The sequence below is a fragment of the Wyeomyia smithii genome, chromosome 3 (assembly GCF_029784165.1).
Source record: "Wyeomyia smithii strain HCP4-BCI-WySm-NY-G18 chromosome 3, ASM2978416v1, whole genome shotgun sequence".
Taxonomy (NCBI): domain Eukaryota; kingdom Metazoa; phylum Arthropoda; class Insecta; order Diptera; family Culicidae; genus Wyeomyia; species Wyeomyia smithii.
Window position 1 is genome coordinate 212,749,297 of NC_073696.1, and position 23,410 is coordinate 212,772,706.

The 23,410-nt window shown below is 35.6% G+C and overlaps 2 protein-coding genes across 9 annotated transcripts in view; one reads left to right on the forward strand and one right to left on the reverse strand.

Annotated features, from left to right (window-relative positions):
• The window catches only part of LOC129726594 (furin-like protease 2), a 728,980-nt gene that overhangs the window by 402,797 nt on the left and 302,773 nt on the right, over positions 1-23,410 (forward strand). The window lies entirely within an intron of this gene.
• On the reverse strand, positions 16,998-18,458 carry LOC129726596 (protein disulfide-isomerase A4-like). The gene has a single exon (XM_055683499.1). The coding sequence runs from the start codon at positions 18,397-18,399 to the stop codon at positions 17,506-17,508; it is 894 nt and encodes a 297-aa protein (XP_055539474.1). The 5' UTR covers positions 18,400-18,458; the 3' UTR covers positions 16,998-17,505.

Genomic DNA, 23,410 nt, shown 5'->3' on the forward strand with positions numbered 1-23,410 from the left:
AAACTATAAAAAATTACCTGAACATTGAAACTGCTCCGATCATAGAGAAATTAAAAAAAGATTATAAATTTTTGAAAAAAAAAATTTTTTTTTTATTCACACAACCTTTATTTGACACGGCACAATACAAAAAAAACTTTATTTTTGAAGGCCTTTTTTTATTGAAGGACAAAATTATTATCTACAGCTTTGCCGAAAACACGATACCAGTCAAATAAAGTATTTTGGTTGTCAACATGCGTTTAATCTCCAATAGACCACTCTATGGGGAAATCAAAATTATTTTACAGTCAAACGGGTTAGTTTGATTGGAATAGTGTCTTTAGAGCAAGATCGCGCCAAATCACCGATGGTCGAATATCGACCATTTTTGATTTGAATGAAACTTTGCACGCGTATTTGGCTTAGCAAACTGAGCATTTTTCACAGAAGGAGAGATTTTTTACACCCATGAGTTACATTCTAAAAGGGCGTATGCCTCTTGGCATAGGTTTTATTCGAAGCATTGTAGCCCAGAAACTGTTGGTTGTATAGAGAAACTGTCTGAGAATGAATTGTAGGAAATAAAAAATGCACCATAAAAAATATACACTGTGCAAAACAAATTTTATTTGGCCAAAAAAAATTTGAAATGAACATTAAATTTCATTTAAAAAAAAAAGTTGATTTTTTTTTTTAAAACTTGACGTTAATACGCAACTTCTGAACGAAAGCCCAGGATGGAGAAATAAAAAATAATTTTTTTATGGTAGATTAATTTTTTATAAAAATTCTAATTTAAACATTTTTCAAAATTTTTGTATTCTGATGATTTTGAAAGATGCAGAGAGTCATTTTAAATCAAAAAGCTCTTGGTAGTAAACATTCTAAAGGCATCGGTTTTCGAGTTATTTTGAATTTAAGCTAAAAAAATTATTAATATTTCGGAAAATACACGTTTTTCTTAATTTGTCCATGGTTCTCCAGCAAAATCCATACGTTCATTGGAATGCTTGATCAAAAATATACAATTCAATGTGTGACAACAAAACGATTGGATAAATAACTCAAGCGCTAAACCTTAACCTACCTACACGTTCCCCCTTGCCGAATGTTTTATAAAAAAATATGTTTGTCGTGCAACACTACCTACTTGTTTACTCATAATAACTGTTTGTAAAGTACGCAACCAATAACTACTGGGTTACCTATAATATCTGTTTTCGTATATAAATACGATCACACTTCTTCAGAAGTGTTTGTAACAGTTTGCATTTTGTGAAGATGAATATAGTGAAAATGGAATACACCAAGCCCAAGTGCTGTAAGCCCTTTCCTGATCATCGGTGCTCATCAAGCTTACGCGAATTAAACGAAAACGTTATTGCAAAATTAAAAATATTGAACAGTCAAGCTCATTTTAATACGTCTTTATCAATTTGTGATTCGTGTAGTTATTGGAATAATAGTCAAGCCACCATTCATCCCTTCGTAGTTTACTATTCAGAATCTGGAACACTTAAGAATATCAGCTTCATCATAATATCGGAAGTACTCCATCATGATACTGTTGCGGTTCAGGTGTTCATTGCCAAATTAATGAGCTTTTTGAAAACAACAATACAGTTGAAAAAAGCGATATTAATGTCTGATTGAGCTACAAAAATAGAAAAAACTTTGCAAGTTCAAAACAAAATATATCATCGATGCAGAGTGGCATTTTATGCGACTTCTCATGGTAAAGGCCCATGCGATGCAATTGGTGGCATATTAGAACGAATGGCAAGTAAGTTCAGCTAAAGAACATGAACATCCCATTACAAGCGCAAAAGAATTGTATGATTGGTCTAATCAGAAAAATAATAAAAATTCATCAAAAATGTCATTTAGTTGGGTATCATATGAAGAATATGAACAAGGAGTAACAGAATGGAGCAATATTTTAAAAAAATCTATAATAATAGCTGCCTCACAAAAGTATTACTCTTTTGTTCCGATTTCAGAAAATAAGATACAAACGAAGCTGTTTTCAAAAGATGACGAATCATTTACTTATGATGTATATAAAATATAAGGTGGAACTAGTTCTGTAAAGTATCTATGCCATAAAAACATATGTTCCTAAGATAATAAAACTTGAAAATAAATATTTGATTCTTATATATATATATATATATATATATATATATATATATATATATATATATATATATATATATATATATATATATATATATATATATATATATATATATATATATATATATATATATATATATGTATATATATATATATATATATATATATATATATATATTTATATCACTTAGAACATTTAACTCTTTTCTTGAGAACCGTTCGCCCAATCGTTTTGTTGTCAAAGAATGAATTGTATATTTTTGATCAAGCATTCCAATGAACGTATGGTTTTTGCTGGAGAACCATGGACAAATTAAGAAAAACGTGTATTTTCCTAAATAATTATAATTTTTCGAGCTTAAATCAGAAATAACTTGAAAACCGATGCCATTAGAATGAGCTATATGATTCAAAATCACTCTCTGCATCTTTTAAGATCATCAGAATACAAATATTTTGAAAAATGTTTGAATTAGAATTTTCATAAAAAAATTAATCTACCATAAAAAAAAATATTTTTCATTTCTCCATCCTGGACAATTTTTTAAAATTGCGTCCTAATGTCAAGTTTAAAAAAAAATTCAACTATTTTTTTTTAAATTGAAATTTAATGTTTATTTGTAATTTTTTTTGGTCAACAAAATTTTTTTTTGTACAGTGTATATTTTTTTATGATGCATTTTTCATTCGCTACAACTCATTCTCAGACAGTTTTTCTATACAACCAACGGTTTCTGGGCTACAATGCTTCGAATAAAACCTATGCCAAGAGGCATACGCCCTTTTAGAATGTAACTCATGTGTGTAAAAAATCTCTCCACCTGTGAAAAATGCTCAGTTTGCTAAGCCAAATACGTGTGCAAAGTTTCATTCAAATCAAAAATGGTCGATTAAATTTTGCTCTTTAGCAAGTTGTACGTGATCATTTTGTCCTTCAAAAAAAAATTGAAAAAAAATTCAAATAAATATAACTGTTTTTCTTGATTTCTCCGTGATCAAACAATAGAGAGTATTTTTATGGTAATCTTTTGTAGTTTTTATAAAAAAATATACTTACTTACTTAACTTTTATGGCGATAGGTCGTTAACGACCCACTGACGAATCCAGAATACGTCTCCACATCACTCGGTCTTGAGCTAGTCTTCTCCAATTACCCCTAACTCCTGCCGTATTTCATAATTTGAAAAGTAAGAAAATTCAACATTATTTCAAGAGCGTGCTTGTGGCTTCGAATAATAATAATAATAATTGTACTTTGCATTTGGCAGAGAAAAATGAAGCAATTCATTTTGAGTTAGAGCTGAGCTCTGTCGCTTGTATGTGGTCCCAATGACAAGTTTGTTGATGGTTGAACAGTAGAGGGAAAAATAATGCGCTTCTGGCCTTATCTTTTTTACTTTATTCCATAATACAGTGTACGTGGCCCCGCTCACTTGTTGCGTTTGTCCTCTCCATAGGTATTTCTCAAATCCACTCCACTGACTTTTACGCGGTTTGGGTGCTTATAATAAAACCGGTTCCAGTTCTTATTAATTCTTCGTGTTTCTCGTGATTACGTTCCTACCAGGTAAGTGGTAGACGTAGAAAAAGACGCACAGCCAGTCCCAAGGCTGCGAGCGGTATATGACTATCTATCGATTTTCGTAAAATTCACAAGTGAACAGACATTATCCTTGCTTTGATGATGAAGCCAAATATATGCCTTGCCTTGGTGCTACATTCCGATTCGGAACTTGACCTTCTGTTTATGTATACACATACTTCGCAGCCGACTGTTTAATGTACAGGACAATTGCGGGGCTAGCGCTACGATCCTACTGACACTAACAGTCTCTCCCGAGCCGAGACTCGAACCTACGACGACTGGCTTGTCAGGCCAGCATCGTACCTCGAGACCATCTGGGAGATATAGCCAAATATATATCTGCTCCAAATTTCGCCAGGTATCCAGAACGTTCTGCTCCAAATTTCGCCAGGTTTCCAGAACGTTCTTTTCATTGGATGCATTTACTAGCGTGCCCGCTACCGCTCAGAGACAGCATTTCATTAAAATGCCCACTGCATCAGTTAGCCCTGCTAATATTGATGTTGAGATCAACTGCAACCGCTGCGCTATCCCCGTTGCCACAGCAGTGGACGCTTCCGTTGCCATTGGTAACCGCTGCCCTGCATCAGCATCAGATCAGTCGAATTTTGCGCTTCAACATCAAGCCAAATATATATCTGTTCCAAATTTATTGAAAGAGTAAATTGATATTAGAGAAAATATCAACTCTTCAATTAGGTTTTTATTTAATCCTGAAAAGGACAATTTGTTGTTTAATTCAATGTTTGATAAAATGCCGATCACATCTTTGCGTTATAACTGGCAGTGCGAATAAAGTATTCCTTGGGGAAAAATAAACACTGAAAAGCTTGACTAAAAATCCACAGCATCAGCTGGCCCTGCTGCTTTCGAGTGGTGATATCCGTTGCCACAGCTGTGGTCGCTATTCGCTGCCAATGGTATCCGCTGCCCTGCATCAGCTGGCCCTGCTATCGATGCTGAGACGCGCTGCGCTATTCGTTGCCATACCACAGCTGTGACCGCTATCCGCTGCTAAAGAGGCTGATACTGCTGCTGTATCCACTACACTGCTACTGTTGCTGCTAAGGGAGGACTGCTGTTGTCGCAGTCTAGAATTATAATGAGCGGCTTCGGGTGAAACAGGCTCTTATAAAGGCCAAATCGCACATTTCAAATGGCAAGGTCTACGATTCTGTCGACCGTGCTTGGGAAGCAATCATATAACGACCAATCAGAGGCCGAATTTTTCGTTTTGTCAAGGCTTGACTTTTTTTAATAGTACAATAGTTGGAATAAAAAAAAACTACAATTATCTGCATTTGGGAAGAATCTTAGAAGATTTTCCAATCTATTGCTGCAAGAACGAAGGAAAAACAACGAATACTTTCCATTTTCTTAGCATTTGAAATTGGACATATTTTTCACTTTTTTCGGTTTTAGATTTTCATTTCACATCCCTATGTAGCCGAACTTCCTGAGAGATGTATTCTACTTCAAAAATCACCTACATGAGACTGTTATGAAAATAGCGGCAGTATAGAACCGGAAGTCACCATCTTGAACTACAAAATGGCGTCTATGGTCGACTTCTAGCTTCCGCATTAAATTTCTGTTCAAGATCTGTGTTCAAAACTTGGTTCAACTTTTTTCAATAGTATTTTATTTAGTATCATAAAATTACAAGTCCCCGCATTTTGGTAAACAATTTGCTAATTTTCCAATCGATTGCTTCAAGAATGTATGGAATTCGTTGAAAACTCACTGAGTTATTAGCATTCAAAATTGGACAATTTCCCTGACGCTCTCGATGTTTCCGGTATTTCAATTGGCACCCCTATCCCAGAATATTGTTGTAAGACGTAACTCTATGCCGATAGTAATTAAGAAGGTTGCAAATTCGCTTCTGATACCTGCGGAATTGAAAAAAGTACTTTGGTCTGTCGTCTGAAAAATCAAAGAAACTAAAAAACAGAAAAATCAGAGAGCTTCTCGTCTAAAATCTCAGATCAACAAAAATTTACGAACGTGGAAGAAACGTTTCTAGAGAAATATTTGATCGAAAGTTCCCATATGAATTATGGATTCACGTACCGTATACCTAGGCGATTGGAAAATTGTTTCTCAATGATCTGGAACACTTGAATAAGGTTCCAGAAAGCAGCGCAAGTGAACCAATTTGCTGTTGTTTGACAATCACGAATGCCATTGCACTTTGATCCAATCAAATATTGCCGAGAAAATGGCATAGTTCTTTTATCCTTTCCTTCTCATAGCCAGTTTTCTCGGTTTTTATTTTATGAATTAAATTTGAGATAAAAGGATGAGTTTCGAGATTGGTGAAGTATCTGATCTCAGTCTCTGCTTATTGAGTTAAAAATCACAAAATTTTCATTAATCTAGCAAAGTTTTTCAACACTGTGCGAATGTGCCCCAGGACTGTTCGAAACTATCCTACACACGGGGCACATTCGGACAAAAAAGCAATATTGAAAAATTCAAATAAATCAATCGAAATCGCATAACGCACACTACTAACACGCTTATGTTATACTCCGACGTCCAAGTAACAGCCAGGATGAATTCAGATTTTTTTAAAAGTTAACAAAAATATATTAAAAATCAAGATAGAAAAAGTGTCCGAAACTGCCCCCCTCTCCCCTATAAAATGTGTGCATACAATTGGTACAACCGCAAAGCGTTTGCTTAGAAAGCCATTTGTAAACTTCTATCTACATACAAAATAGGAACATTGATTCGATCATTGGAAATCTTGCCCGTACAGTAAGGTTTTGTAAAATAAGAAATAGAGGTACTGAATAAAACAGTAATCTCTATCATATCTTGCTGGACTTCATGTTCCTAAACTCTTTCATGTTCAAAAACTAATTCTATTAGAAAAGTAAAATTAAACTCTACGTTTCGAATTGATTTAATTTTTTGTGTGTCCACTGAATTATAATTCTCGTTTTAATGCGAATAAAATTATCGCCTAACAAAACCACTAATTCCAATATACGAGTCACCCAAGAACAAAGTTTCCATAGAAAAATAAGGCCCCCCTCTGCCCTCTTCTGTCCTTGACTGACAGTCTAATTTGAATAAATTTATTTGCATGTTTTTCCCCGGTACCGGCTCACGTTACCTTTCCCAATGCACGCAACCAAAATAAGCAATTCAAATCGGTTGGCTGCGGCGGAAGAAGTGGTGCGAAGACGTGGCCAAGAGCAGGAAATGGGTTTTCTACTCGCTGAAATCGTTAGGAAATACATGTCCGTCCGCTAGGATTCTCGTGTGCTTCCTCGCTCCCCCCTGTTGGAGGGGAACTGCGGCAGAGCGTCAAGATTTCGGGGCACAATCTGGCAGCCTGGTAACTTTGTGGTTTCGCGTTACCACACCGGTGTGAAACCGTGTGTAGCGACGAGTGATGAGTTGCGCCGCGCTGCTTCCCCTCCTCCACAGCACACACAGAGTTGAGGTTGTTGGGAATGTTTTGGCAGCCTTCAGAAGGAATAATATAGTGATAGAGTGATAGATTGAAGCAGACGAAAATTACTTTCGACATGCTTAAACAATGAACCTCCCATTCAACAAATAGATGCAAAGCGAACTGAGCAGGTTAACACTAAGTTTGCATGCAATTTATTTGATTGGATAGTCGTGCGACCGAATATAATACCTCGGGAGATGACATGCTGTTAAAACAGTTGCTAAGAATGATATTAAAATTGCATTCCGAAACAAATGTGCGAAACTGAGCCGGTAATGCTGCCTATCAAGCACATTGTTCTTAAAACCGCTTTCCCATTTTTCCTCACTATTTATGTGTCTCATGCACAGCGTTGTGAACAACGCGCACTCAGGAAGTGCTCACACTTTTGTTCCGTTTCTGGTCCAATTGGAGCGCTTCTGTACGGGTAATATGCGGACACAAATAAGTGGACTGTGGCGGGTCACTGTCCCCGATAGGGATACACACTAGACTACGGGGCCAGACCCACTGGGAAATACCACGACCACCACCGACCGGCAGCAACAGGAGGACACACTGCAGCGGATGTTGTGCCACCGACCGTTCCTTCCGCTAGCTTTTCATCCTGCTCTCTCTAGGGCGAGGTCACGTGTGTTCCTGTGTGTATGTGTGTTTTTTATGCGGTGTCTATCTTTCTCATTTTGGCTCCATGCATGAGAATTTAATACTTTTGTGGTTGCTCTTCTGCACGTTTCAATCCAATTTAGATTCATGTTGCGGGCAGTGGTAATAGCATAACGCAGGAAGTATCCTGTGAGGCAAGGTGCAACGGTGAGTGCACTTGGCTATCACACTACATCGCTTAATGAGTTTTTTTTGTCTTCTCCATTTTGTCGTGGTATACAATTTGATTGAAATAAAAATTTACCACCAATTGAAACAATCGATTCCGTCACTGTTTCAATTCAATTACGGAATTAGGGATTGAGATTCACTAGCGTTCTGTGTAATATTATCCGCGCGTTTGGTAAGAGAATAGCACTGACCCAAAACAGCAGCAACTCAAGAGAAATGAAAAGGAAATCCGAGGGAGAGATGCATACTTTAGTACGCTCCACGTTTACTACCTCCAGAGTCAAAAGAATGCAACTACGGAATACGATCCCATGAAACAAGAGTTGGTTTAGATTTGAGGGATTTCAGGGCTTCCGTTGGTGCTTTGCAGCCGGTTCTGATTTTACTACTTCCCTTTAAGTCTGGCGACTTGAACTGCGCTATAGAGCAGGTGAAATATCCACCGCTTCGAGGAACCACGAAACCGAGGATGCGCTTGTCCGAACGGAGCAACAATCTATGGGTCATCTGGGAAATGGATTCTGATGATTTATGAAAATTGCTTGGGAATCAGGAAGCTCTTGTTTGGCAAAATGCTACCCTACACGTTTGCACCGTTAAATCCAGCTTTATCTGAATCAGAGGTTGGCAAAGCTGAATTGTGAAACTAAGGGCTATTAGACAATTGCGTTTGGCATTACGTTGATTCTAGCAGTGGAAATCCCTCTTTGAAACTGATTTGTTAAGCATTCCGTATCATCCGATAACGTTGATCATCAGTAAAAACATCATTTGGGCAGGATATAAATGAAATAAGGCATATAACGATCGATACCAATAATATTTCCTGACCTTCACCTAATTTGGGTTGCTTTTTCATATCGTCAGAGGGGTGCATGATATCTTAGAGCATTAATTTCTCACATGATGGTTCTTAATATTGCAGTGTATTTTCCTGCAAAATATTAGTTATCTATGGACGATAATAGAACTGATACCCTATAGAAATATAAGTCATACATTAACGATATTTGCAACCAAAAAATAAACAGGCAAAATTTAATAATTTTTTTAAGTTTATCATCAATAATGAATAATATTATTATAAAATATTTTGTTGAATCAATAAATATATTGATACATTGCATTTTCTTCTGTTCTCTCTCTCCAGGTACGAATTTTATTTCATTCCTCAGGACCTAGCACAACAAAGAGATATGTCGTAGGTAGAAACTTTCTTCATTTCAAATTAATATAGCATAAGAATAACAGAAATACTACGAAGTATACGGCCTTAGAGGTTGTATAAAATGGCGCCGTAGGTTTATATAATGTATTTGGAGAACTTTTTAGTTACAAAGTAACAGTGTCGACTTTGGTAAGCGGATATTCGTAGATAATAATCATAACGGCATCGAACCATTTGTTTAGTTATCTGGGCATGTTTAATCTCAGGGTTCTTAAAAACCATGGAGAAGATATTCGCTATGTGGTGCTGTTCTTCATTCGTTGCGTGCCGAACCCAAGACGAGCATCTAACACCGATTACATGATGCTTATCTGCAGCTCGACTTGGGGAAGCACGCACTGCTGTATCAGCATATTTTCTCCAAGATAACAGTTTTAATAACATTCTAACAAGAGCTAAACCGGGTTGTTACGAACTTTCAAAAAATCTTCACCTTCGAGACATTGGAAGGGGGAAATTCTGCTATTTTTCTGATGCTGATACAAGGGATATTACAGCAGACGGTTGATGTCTATGGGTTGATGTCGTGGGCGTCTTCACGTAAAAGCGGCCTTGAAACTTTTCATCAACATTCGTTACTTGCCAATGATATTACAATTATAACTGATAGGTAATAAAGTTGCGTATCATTTTTATATCTAACGGCATATTGATTATTGTAATCCATCATTTTGTTTTACAATTATTACCGGTAAATTTCCACTGTTACAGGATGTAAAAGAAGAAAGAAGAGAAAAGAAGATGAATGAGAGAACTTAATAACATGAAAAAATCAAGGATAGAAAACAAAAAACAGGAGAACAAGAACAAAATAAACGAAAAACAAAAAAAAACTGAAAATAAAATTGAAAGAGTGACAGACGAAATATGACATGAAAATAGAAAGAAGTTATGTACAGGATCATAGAAGAACGGAATAACAGAAAACTTAATTCAAACAGAAGGCCAGAAGAAAAACATGTCGAACGAAAATGGAGGAAACAGAAACAGAACAACAAAATAAAAAAAGACCAGAATATATAAATCTAGAAACAAAAAAAAAACAAAAGTGAAAATGTGAAGAACAGAAGAGAAGGTGAACTAAGCAACGAAAGATTAAAGTCTCCAAAAAGAAGAACGGAAAAAGAGTGCAAAAGAATGATATTACAAAAGATTAAAAAAAAGAAAAAATTTAAAGAATACAAGAACAAAGGAAAAGCAGAAAAGAATGACAGAGGAACAAAAGACAAGAATTTTAAAATAAAAGAAAAGAAGGAACAAATAAACTAGAACAGAAAGAAGAAGAATAGAAGAACTGAATTATGAAAGAAACAAAAAATAGAAGCATGGTAAACAAAAAATACAAGAACAGTAAAATAAGACAAAATTCTAAGATAAAATGAAAGTAAAAATATAGTAAACTAGAAAGATACAACAATAGAAACATGGAGAAACATATGAATCGAAGAATAGAAAAATCGGAGCACAGAAAAACAAAATACATAAGGATAGATGAACAAAAAAAAGAAAACAAAACGAAAAAAAAAAGAGAAACAAAACACAAATCACAACGGGTTAACAGAAAAACAACGGTGTAGAAAAACAGAAACTGAAAAGTTGTTGGAAAACAAGTGATAAACACAAACAAATGAAACAGAAATAAAAAGACGAACAGAAACACATACAAGCAAAAGAACAGAAGAACATAAATTCAGAGAATTGAAGGAACATAGGAATAGAGGCTGGAAAATACAGAAGAATAGAAGTATCAAAAAACAGAGTACCAAAAAATAAAAGTACAGAATAAAACGAAAAAACATAAGGACAGAAATATCAAATAGCTGAATAACAGAATGAAATGGCAACAGCAGAAACAAACTTTTGTATACAAAATAATATCTCGCAAAGCTCATGCACTAAACAAAATATGAACATTTATTATGTATACAATTTTTACCAATAAACTCATTTATTAAAAAAATCTTCCTGCAGCAGGCCACAAATAACGCACACTGGGAAAAAATGCACCCAAATTCCCACTTATTAGAAGCCGCTGGGTTGGCAACCTGAAATATAGCGTTTCTGATGTAAAATTTGTCAAAAAATCGATTCGTAACATTTTCATTCTGTGCAGGGCAATAGGGTGAAAAGGGGCAAAATAGACAATTTCCCGTACCCTGCCCAAATGAAATCTTGACCATTCGATTTGTTGACAAATTTTACACAAGAAATGCTATATATCAGATTGTTAGTCCAGCGGCGATTATTCAGTGAAAATGTGGGTTCCAGTTTTTCCACTAAATAATCGCCGCTAGAGTGGCAACCTGAAATATAGCATTTCTTATGTAAAATTGGTCAAGAAATCGATTGGTGATGGTTTTATTTTGGGTAGGGTACGGGAAATGGTCTATTTTGCTCCTTTTCACCCTAATTTTGCGTATTTTTGGAAATATAGACCCATTCCCGTGCCCTGCACAGAATGAAAATATCACCAATTGATTTATTGACCAATTTTACATAAGAAATGCTATAGTTCAGGTTGCCAGCCCAGCGGCTTCTAATTAGTGGGAATTTGGGTTATTTTTTTCCCAGTGTGCAACGGTGGAAACGTCGGATGCAAAGAAATTTTTTGGCTTAGATGATTCACCGAGACTGTAAAGCCAAAAATCCAAATTAGTAACAATATAATCAGAATAACTGAATAACAGAACGACACAACAGCATAATAATATAAACATGAAGAACTGAAAAACCAGGAAGAACTGAAAAACCAATAGAAGAACAGCAAACCAAAACAAACCAACAATTATGGAGCTTTAGAGTGGCGACGGAAAAATAACTCAGTAAAAAAGGGACAAAAAAAAACAGCTAGACTGGAAAGTACATAGAAAATCATTGACAGAATTGCAAAATTACTAAAGAACAAAATACAGATTCATGAATACTAAAAGTAGAAAATAAATGAAAAATAAACAAAGAAAAGAGAAACGTGAAAAGACAAAAAAAAAACAAAAGAATAGTTTAACAAACGTACAAAAACCAGAAGAGTTTGAGAAAAGAAAAATGGAGAAACATATGGAAAAATAAACAGAAAAATTGCAATAATAACATCGGAATAGATAAACAGAAGAACGGCGGTTCAGAAAATCAGAAAAAATTAAAAAAGCATAGTTTAACAGAAAAATATAAAGCAGAACAAAGAAAAGGCATAGCAACAGAAGCAAAGAAGAACAAAAGTACTGAAAACCAGAAGAACATAAAATATGAGAAATAGAGGAATATGAGAATAAAATTACAGAAGGACAAGAGAATACATATACCAAAAAAGAAACAAGAAGAAAAACAATAACAAAATAGCATGGAAAAAAAACAGAACAACAGAATACAATAACTTCAGCAGAAACAAAATTTTGCATACAAAACAATTACCCGCAAAGCTAATACGTTCAACAACAAAATTATATTTTTGAAAAAGAACGAAAGACCACAATCATTGTAGAATGTTGTCCAATAATCTCAATTTTAGAGGAACATTTCAAGAGGTCCTATCTGCTTTGATCGATTTTTCGATCGATCACTTTTATTCAATCACCTCAACTTATTGAACACCTTTTATTGACACGTTACTTGTACAAGTTGATAGCGGAGGGATCACTCTAGCCTTCTGGACGAAAACCACGCTTGGGAGAGTTACTAAAGCTGAACCATTAACAAAATGAAGAGACGCTTCGGAAAAATTATGAAAGCAGATAGGACCTTTTGAAATGTTTATCTAGAATTATTACAGGATTACTTTTGAAGAAGGTCGCAATCAACGACCGAAACCTCGGATATAAAAGAAATATATACCATAGAAGAAATGTTCGCAGTCACTCACCACTGCGAAGACGAAAATCCAAATCTATAACAACATAACAGAATAACTGGAAAACATAATAACAGAAGAATAGATAAACCTTGAAACACGAAAAAAAAGAATTGAAAAATAGCTAAACTGAAATACAGAAGAGTAGAAACAGGAGAATAAGAACAAAAAAAACATTGGATCCTAAGAACTGAATGAAAGTAGAATAGAATAACGGAATAAAAAATATCAGTCAGGCAAACAAATAGAAAGACAGAAGAAAAGAAGTACAGGATCGCAAAAAAAAACAGAATAATAGAAAATGTTAATCACGAAGAAGAAGGTCAGAAAAACTGGTGAACTGAAAATAAATAGGATTATATTTTCTCCTACAACAATAACAAAATAACAGAAGAACACAAGAACAGATTAGTTGTAATTTTGAAAACAAAAACAAATTAAAGAGAAAAGGAAAAGAAAAACAGAAGAACTGAAAAACAGAACAAAAGAATAATCCAATAACCGAAAAAAAACCCTGAGAAAAACAAGAATCTAGAATTTAGAACTGACACTGGAAAACAGAAAGTAATAAAAATGGAGAATAGAGAGAAAAAAAAACAAAATAAAAAAAAATATTGCAGAAGAACAAAACAATAGAAATCTTGAAGAACAGGAGAAGAAATAAAAAAAATGAAAACAGACGCCATACATCTGAAGAATTGAAGTAAAAGAAACGAAAAAGGGAAAGAAGAACAATAACAAGAATATATATGACAGAAGAAAAAACAAAACTGAAAGATTAAAAGGGCAGTTAAACGAAAGTACAGAAAATCATAGGAGTATGGAAATAAAGATATAAGCAAACATTCAAATAAAAAAACGAGCTCGAGTACAGTAAAACGAAAAAAAGGCAAGATAGATAAACAGCATAATGGAAAACAAAACTGGAAAATTAAAATAGCAGAAGGAACAGAATAACATACAAGCAACAGACCAAATAAACAAAAGAACAGCAATCCAGCAAAACAGATGAATACAAGAACAGTCAAACAGAATGATATAAAAATATAAAAAAGAGAGGGCATACAAAAAATAAGGACAGAAAACCAGAACAACAAAAAATCAGAGCAATTACGGAAAATGAAGGACAGGAGAATAAAGATAAAGGAGAGAACAGCAGAGCATGAGAAATTAATAATAGGAAAATTGAAATAGAGATGTCTATTCTGTCTTTATTAGAACAGGAAAACCAGTACAAAACAACAGCAAAACAGCAGAACTTAAGAAAATGAAAACAAAATAATGAAATGACAAGACATTAGAGTGGTACACGAACGAAATGACAGAAAAATAAATTAATATACAGAACATACTGACCGAAAACATAAATCAGAACACATAAAACAAAAAACAACGGGTATACTGAAAATACATATGAGAAAATACGAGAAAGTTCATAAAACAGCCGAGGAACAGAATACAAAATATTGAAAACAAAAAAAAAACAGAAGAGAAATAACAAAAAAGCTGAAAACAGAAAAAAAAGAATAGTAAAACGACACAGGAGAAATAAAACTACGGAAATCAAAAACAAGAAAATAAAAAGAGAAGTGTTGAAGAATTTAAAAATAAAGGAACTATATATCAAAAGGATATTATATCAGAAGAGCAAAACAACAAACTAACAGTGAAACCGAAGAATAGATCAACACAAAAATATTAGAATAGCAGAACAAAATATAAAACAGAATTAAAAAATAGAAGAAAAAAAGATAATTAACACGAACAGAAGAACAGAAAAAAAGAATAGCAGAGAAACTGGAATAGAATACAAATGAAAAATAAATAAGAAGAAGAGCTGTAAACAGAAAATATAACACAGGAATAAAGACGAACGAAAATAAAAAACAGGAGGATATTAAAATGAAAATACAGAAAAGTGGCAGTATAAAAACAAAGAAATAGAGGAACTTTCGAAAAGAATAACAGAAGAATTGGGGTGCAAAAAAGACAGATATACAGAAGGACAAATAAAAAGAAGAACAGATAAAAAACAGAAAAAGTAGCAGACGAAACGAAAGTTAATGAACCAAACAACAGAACATATGAACAGAAGAACTGTGGACCAGAAAAACAAAACAATAGAGGAACAATCAAGTAGTATCGAAAAAAAAGAGAGGGCATATTAACAGAAGAAGAGAAAGAAGACAGAATTGACAGAAGATAGAGAAGAAAGAAAAAAAATTAGTAAAGAAGTGTAAAATAGAAATAAAGTAAATAGAAAAACAGAACAACAATATAAAACATATTAGCCGAACAAGAAAACAAAAGATTAGTAGATCAGGAAATAAAATCAAAACAAAATTATATAAAAAGAATACAAAAAAATCTTAGAAGAGAAACAGCAGAATAGTAGTAAATCATGAAGATGTGAGAACAGAAAAACAGAAGGATATGAAATCGGATAGACAGAAAGAAAAGAAATCCATAAGAGCATGAGAACACAAGAGAGCAGCAGAATAAATAAACATAGAACGGGAAAACAGTCCAATATATATGAAAAACAACAACAAACCGAAGAACCGTGAAACATAGGAATATAAATAGGTAAGCGGATTTTAGAAAATAAAAACCTGAAACCAGAAAACAGGTAAACGATGAAAAACAAAACACAATAAACAGGAAAACTTTAAGCTAAGATATAAATGTATGAATAAATCTGCTAATTTACTTTAAGACAGATTTTGGATTCAAAAAAAGTTCTAACGTGTCTACTGAACACAGTTTAAATTTTATCGATTGTAAATACTGATGTCTTTTCTCAAATACTGGTTTAAACATTTTGTCAGAACTCAAAACTCTACCAAAACCTGTGAATTGATTATTTATGTCTATTTCTTTTTACTGAGAGAGGCTTGAGCAAATTTAGCGCAATCAGCGAGAACTTGAAACATTACGGTGATTCCATTCTATTGACTTACAAACTATATTACAATATTTACCGGCGTCAATACAACATTTGAATATCTTTTATATTTTTAACCATTGTATGACTTTCAAAATCTCGCCATTTTCCAGATTTTTACACAGGAAGGCGGATTAAATCCTCCTAGTACTATGAACTCAAGACTTGAAAAGAATATAATCACAAATGTTTCTTAAAAAAACTCGGATTAAAAAAAATTCGGAATGAAAAAAAAAATGACGACATCCATAAGTTACGTAACGCAAAAAACCCAATTTTCATACCCCCACCTCCCATATGTAACGAATCGTACCGATTACACATACCCCTCCCCCCATAAAAATCTCGTAACGCTGTAGAAGAATTCGCTTAATAAAAAGGTTCGGTTTTGAAGAGTCTCTCCAGAGATTTTTTGTTACGTAACGCAGGTCTTACCTCCCCCCTCCCCTATGTAACAAATTGTAACGCCTAATGATATCGCCTCTCCCCCCCATGAGCGTTACGTAATTTACGGATGTCGCCTAACAAAGCAAATAATTTTTCGTATAGTGCGGGAAACAAACGATTTTTAGAATTTGTTTAAAGTGTACAGTCAATCTGAGCAAATTCCACAATGATTTAATGCTTGAAATGTAGGTTAGTTTATTACAATTGTTAAGAATTCCTGTTTATTCAAGAATCAAACATGAAACTAACTTATTTCTATTAACAAAAATATTTCGAGAATTTTCCAACAATAATAATGCATAATGCCAACTTTATTTTATGTTATATTTTGTAACTTGTTTTACAAAGCTGATGTACGAGTAGAACAAAGTACATCGCATTTATATTGAATTTAATTCTTTGTTGATGATATTATTTGGAGCTCTTTTATGTTCGAATCAGGAGACACATCATTTAAGTACTTCAGATTTAACATTTATTTTAATTTTTTTTGCTATAATTCATTGTTATAAAATTTCTCTCCTTTTAATAAATTAAATAAAATTTACACGAATAATTAGATTGATTCCTTCACATGTTTATGTTGGCTTTCACCCACCCTTCGCACACCTCCCGCTATAACGTTTTACTAACAGTCAATCGACAAGTGACCGACAATTTGCCTAAATTTTCCAACGCAAGCATACGTGTGTGTGTATTTGTGTTCACCAAGTCGCTTTTATCGTGTCGTCCCGTATGGTCACTCGTCGGTCACCGGCCAAAGTTGGGCTGTTTATTCAGGACAAAGTGCTTTGTTTGCGCGCGGGGACGCACATATCGATTAGGATCGTCGGCCGGCAGTCAACTGTTGTTCGGATCGGTCCGCACGCACGCAAATGTTTTGATGAAATTTCACCCCAGCAGCTGTGTGGGCGCAAAATCAACATTTGATTATTAGAGGTTTGGTCGAACTTGATATTTTTCCATTCCATTAATTTTAAACCGGTTTTCGTATTGCAATGAATTTTATTTGCGAATTGAATGCTTTCACCTCTAAGCTTGGGAGAGAACAGCCGAAATAAACACCAGCAGTAAAAGGTTGATCAAAATGGATGGCATTCGTTGACATGTGCTATTAGTTTCTTCATCCTGTCGTAGAGCGGCACGTGGTTCTCGTTTTCCAACTCGAGCTATGGGTTGTTCGGCATGAGAGAGCAACCAAGTGACGATGGAGTTTTGATCCTGCGAACCTTCGTACGTCAGTGGCTTTCTGTTACGGTATAACCTAATCACAGGATAATTTATAACAGCTTGATGTTGAGCCAGTTCCTGTTCTTTGGTGATGTCCACTTTGGCGAATGAGACGTTTGGATTTCTAAGGGCTAATTCTTTTGCAACGTCCAGGAAAATTGGAGCAAGAGTTTTACAGTGAGGACAGTGAGGCGAATAGAACTCAACAGCGACCAACGGATTATCTCTTAGAGTCGAATTAAAGTTTCTTCGCGTTAAACGTGGAAACGGGTCATCTGGACTGTTTTGCGATTCAGTCACAGGAACTTGCTGCAGCAACCATTCCACGAGAGCGGTTTCTGTATGCTGACCTTTGTACTCCGTGGGAATCCCGTGCCGAAAAAACCTAAGCGTTGGATAGCCAAGCACACCGTAGGGCCTTACGAAGTCCGAATATCGGTAAGCATCGATTACAGCCAGTTTTATGGGTGAGCTTGTAGCTGCCAGTTGCTTTGCTGCGTTGGCATATTTCGGTGCTAGAGCTTGACAGTGTTTGCACCAGGGAGCGTAAAATTCCACCATCAGAAATGGATATCGCTGCAAAGCTGATTCAAAGGTATCCGGTGTCAGTGCCAGTATGCCGTGTTCCGGGGAAAGTTCACTGGCGTGGGATTGGACCAGGGATACGGCGAAAATTGCGACTAAAATCCACTTCATTATCTCGGCAAAAATATGTCACATTTAATTACGCCTGCTGTGTTTTGCTGTTAGCTTCGATATTGGGATGTTGAGCTTTGGAAGTTCATGTAAAATAAATCATTTTAATTAGGATCTAATTTGTTCGACAATATTTGCTTATTCCGTGACTCTCAATTGAAGGTTTACTTTAACAGTTGGAAATCGATTAACCAGGTAAAGCTGTAATATTTTCTGGGAATTTAACATTCGATTCAAAACGCGCAACTTGTACAATACGCCCACACAATTTGCAAGTCAGAAGGTCAATATCGACAGTGAGAGTGAAGAACCACACTTGAACGTGCCGCTTGATTGAGCTATCATCCCTTTTTTCGCATCATTGATTATCAACTCAGCCAATAACCAACGGCAAACGTATTGAACCCGTGACACACACGTACACTAGCGGAAAGAGAGAGACATAGAGAGAGAGACCAACATTGAATTAAATTCACCCTTGCTAGGGAAAATCGTGGCTATTTCGGTTGCGTAAAACTTCACCTTCCCGCACTGGCTCGCAGCTGTAAATAAGGTTAGCATTTCTACGCCAAGCGCGTGGAAAACATTCGCCTCTGGTCTCTGCAGGTACGAGGGTACGTAGTGGGGGAAGACGATGTTGGTGTGTCAATTGGATTTGCCTCAAGGGAGTGCCACGGTGGTGGTCCAATCAGCTATGAATTCAATTCCGATCGTTCCATCGTTCATATTTCCCACGAGTCAAATACCCACGAATGTTGATTCGGTGAAACAAAACAGAAATACCTGCTGCTCCCGCTACTGATGCTGCTGCCGCTGTCAGGTGGCGGGAAACTGGGAAAACTCAACAACTTCCACGTGACTGCTGTCGATGTTTTTCCCTGAGCGAGGGATAACGTGGAAAGAAATTTCATTACGCTTCTTTGTATATTGTTTGAGAATTTCAAAAATACTAATCCAATTTATTATCGAGGACAACGGAAAAAGAAAACCTGTCCGTCGGGAACGCAAGGATATCGAACGAAGAGCGAACAGTTTGATTGGCTTTCTGCAACGATTGTTGGTCCTGGGACCGTGATAGCGTTTTTTTGGAGATTGCAAAAAAGCAAGTTGGTTCCACAAGCGTTAGTGATTCCGATTCGCATGAGTGAAATTAATGTCGGAGTGAATGCTATAATTTGCTTACATTATTACAATGTACATCTGCCACACTGAAGTTGGATTTTATCACATCGAATCACAATACGACTTGCATGTAACATACTATTCATCATTACCACATTGCATAACAATACAGTAAGAACGATGGATCATAACATTGAAAAGCTGAATAATGAACAGATGTTTAAATTTGTTTTCTGGTAAAAAATATTCATCTGTCGTTCACCTTCTTTTCTAAAAGTACATTTAATTACGTCGTTGTGATTATGTTTCTTTTGACGTAGAATTACGTCTTACGGCAACATATACAGGTGACCAATTTCAATACAGGGATCCATTTTCAAAAACCAAATACATCGAGAGCGTCACGAAAATTGTCCAATTTCAAACGTTTTAAACTCAGTCAGTTTCCAACCGTTTTCCGTCATTTTTGCAGTAATCAATTGGAAAATCATCTAAGTACCCGTCCAAATGCCGAAAGTTGTAATCTAATTGTTCGACTATTGTACCATTGAAAATTATCAAGCCTTGTCGGAATGCAAATGTCGACCTCTAATTGGTCGCTCAATGCTTCTTTCCCTAACAAGGTCGACAGAAAATACCTAGTTAACTAGTAATGCGCGATTTGTGTTTTATGTATAACTCATTCCATGAATATACCGATACCACACGGACGTTGGATGCTGATCGTGATGAAGAATGAAAAGCCGGATTTCAATTTCTGGCTGATCGCGCTGGGCGCGTTGATGCTTGAACACCTATCTATCTGGCGGCTGTTATGAAGTTTTCGGTAGCTGCAGAATTATTCGAAATGGCAGGCAGTTCTACTAGAGAAAACGGGAAAACCAGAATCATCGGCGAATGGTAATCCGAAAAGATGATAATTGAACAAACTTGCTAGTGTTGTTACTGTTGTGAAATATAATAGCACCTTTTAGTGCTCTACAATTATGTGATTGATGTAGTTAAGGTTTTTCATCATGTGTATTAAGTAACAGAAGAAAAACCGCAAAATTCAGCATTTGGTGGCCCTGAGAAGGGCCGGTTGTAATTTATACTTGTTCTCGTCCTGGATGGCAGCAGATAACGGAAATGCAGCACTTACGCTCTATCAGTCCGGCTCGACAGAATGTAGTAGTAGTAAGCAATTCTTTATTTCTATGAGTTTTTTTGGTTTTGGAACTTGAAAAGTTACAAGTGATTTACATTAATTGTTTTCATCTTTGATTCTCTGTGTTTCGGTTGCTTTTTTTAAATTTTGCTGAATGTTTTCCAGTTATTTTTGGAAGAAGGAGTACATTAGTGGCTTTGGTAACTGTTTAAATTTTTAAATAGCAACTATATACAACTATATACAACTGAAATCTAACTTATTCTACAATATACACTTAAACTACTATATACAGTAGGGTGGGGAAAATGATCGATTTTACAGAATCAAGCTTTTTTGGTTCCTTTTGGGGCCCCAAACAACCTTAAACTTACCGGAAGTCGATTGGTTTTGTCTCCGCTTGGCGCTTTGCATTTCAAATTTGTATGAAAATTTATGTGGAAAACCCTACTTTTTTGCATTTACCTTTATAGAGAGCTCAACAATACTCTAATAATGCATTAAATTATGTTAAAGTATGGTATTTTAAATGCCTAACAACTTTGCCGAAGACACTGAAAATTTAGGATGTCCATAAGAAGAGCTATAGCTGTTTAAAGTTGAGTATGTCGAGTTAAATGCAGAAAATTTTGTTTTCTGCCAACATTACCAATGTACCGGTGTCAGCAGGATTCCTATCAGAAGTAACCTGTCGTAACGAGTTTATACACTCAGCTGGATCAAGCAAACAAACTTAGGTCAACTTTCTAGGCGTAGGTAGAATCTACAACGTGTTTCTGAGGTCACTTCTGATGGAAATCTGACTGACGCCGATACACTGGCAGTATTGGCAGAAAAAATGATTTGCAACATAAATTTCGGCATACTCAACTTTGAACAGCTCTAGTATTTTTTGGGACACCCTAGCACTTAAGTGTATCCGGCCAAGTTGTTAGGCATCAAAAACCCTACCATTTGAAGTCATTGAACCTTTGGTTTGAGCCATTTTGAGCTCTTTAGAATGGAATATGCAAAAAAGTTGGTTTTTCCATACAAATCTCCATATAAATTTGAAATGCAATGCGCCAAGCGGAGACAAAACCAATCGGCTTCCGATAAATTTAGGATTGTTAGGGGCCCCAAAAAGAATAAAAAAAAACTTGGTTCTGGCCTTCTGCTATCAAGTTTCGTTTTTTCCATATAACGATTCCCCACCCTAATATACAGTCCGCTTATTAAAGCGTGTTCGGAATTTTGGCATTTTTGTACACTAAACTAATTAAAGAACAAATCAACGCTCATGCTAGAAGAGAGTGACAAACGATTTTTATCTGTTGAGCTACCTGAACGCACTGCAGTGAAATTTGAAATCTCTCTCTTGCGAGACAATGAACTATGGTGTACTTTCTCACACGTGGGGAATCACGCACAATAATTACACTGCAGAGCTATCTGCGGTGCGTTTCACAGTTGGTTTCTTGAGCATGGCAGAAGAGGAAAAGAGATTGGGAGAAAAAATAATAGACTGCGTTGCTCGTGCCGCTCGTGCCGGTCGAATTTACTCTGGTGGAATTCGTTTTCGCAGTGTAGCTACACGAGGACTACATTTTTGTCCGGTAGTTTTTTTTTTCACCTTCCGGACTACTCGCCAGTGGGCACTGTTGTGTACTTCTGCGTTTTCTCTGTAGAGTGATTCACCCCTCTTGTTTCTATCAGATGTGGGGTGAGCTGGAAGTGTGTTTGTCTCTCTGTAAGCTGGTTGAGACACTTTGGAGTGGAGAAAGAAGCAGTGTGGTGAAAGCACTTGCTACACGCAGGCACATACTGGAAGGGAAGTGCGCGTTGAATTTTTTCTCCTCTCCTTTCACATACTGCGGAGAATGACATGCCTGAGCATGCCTGTGAGCGATCAAAGTCACCCCGGGATAATGACTGGTCTTTTAGTGGAATTTTAGAGCATGTTTAATAACAGCAAAATTGTTGCTAAACTTTTGAAGTAGTGACTGGATCTTGCTCAATGCATGCCAGTACTTTTGTAAAAAATATCAAACAATATTATTTACAGTATATTCTGAAAATATTTGAGATACATTCAAAAAAGTAATCAAAGTCACCCCAGTTAACGGTGCTCCAGTTTGAAAGCGAAAATCTTCCGATTTCGACTGTGTACAATTTCTTGCAAACTTGAGTGTGGAAGACCGGACAAAGTAATGGACAAAAAATACTTCATTCTTCTTGTCTAAACCATGCTAAAGTCCAGTGCACAGTGGTCCAATAAGGCAAAACGTGGAACTTAATTCCATAGCGCCTTTCACCTTCATCCTAGCTTAATAAAGTTTTCGGAACAAATGTTTGTATGAATGACCCGCATAATCGCAAATTGTCAAAAAGTATAAAAAGTTGTAATGAGATAGAAGAATAGTTTATTCAGCAAAGTTGCAGAAAATATGATACTTTGTTGAACAAATGAAAATCCTATTTTTTTCAGTACAAAGTTATTAAGTATATTACATGGAACTTACTTAAAAGTTATTTTTTTCTACTTAACTTCTGTTAGTTGCAATTTACACGAAAGTATTGTTCAGAAGAATTATTGGGGCACACAGAACACACAATTTTGCCAAAAGATATATATCTCCAGGACTTTTCATAACAAAGTTATATCTTATTTCAGCTTATTTTTTCGATAATTACAAAACCGTGTAGGTTAAAAAGGGGCAAGTGGAATCATGATGTCAATACTTTCTCTTGAAGTTAAGCTGA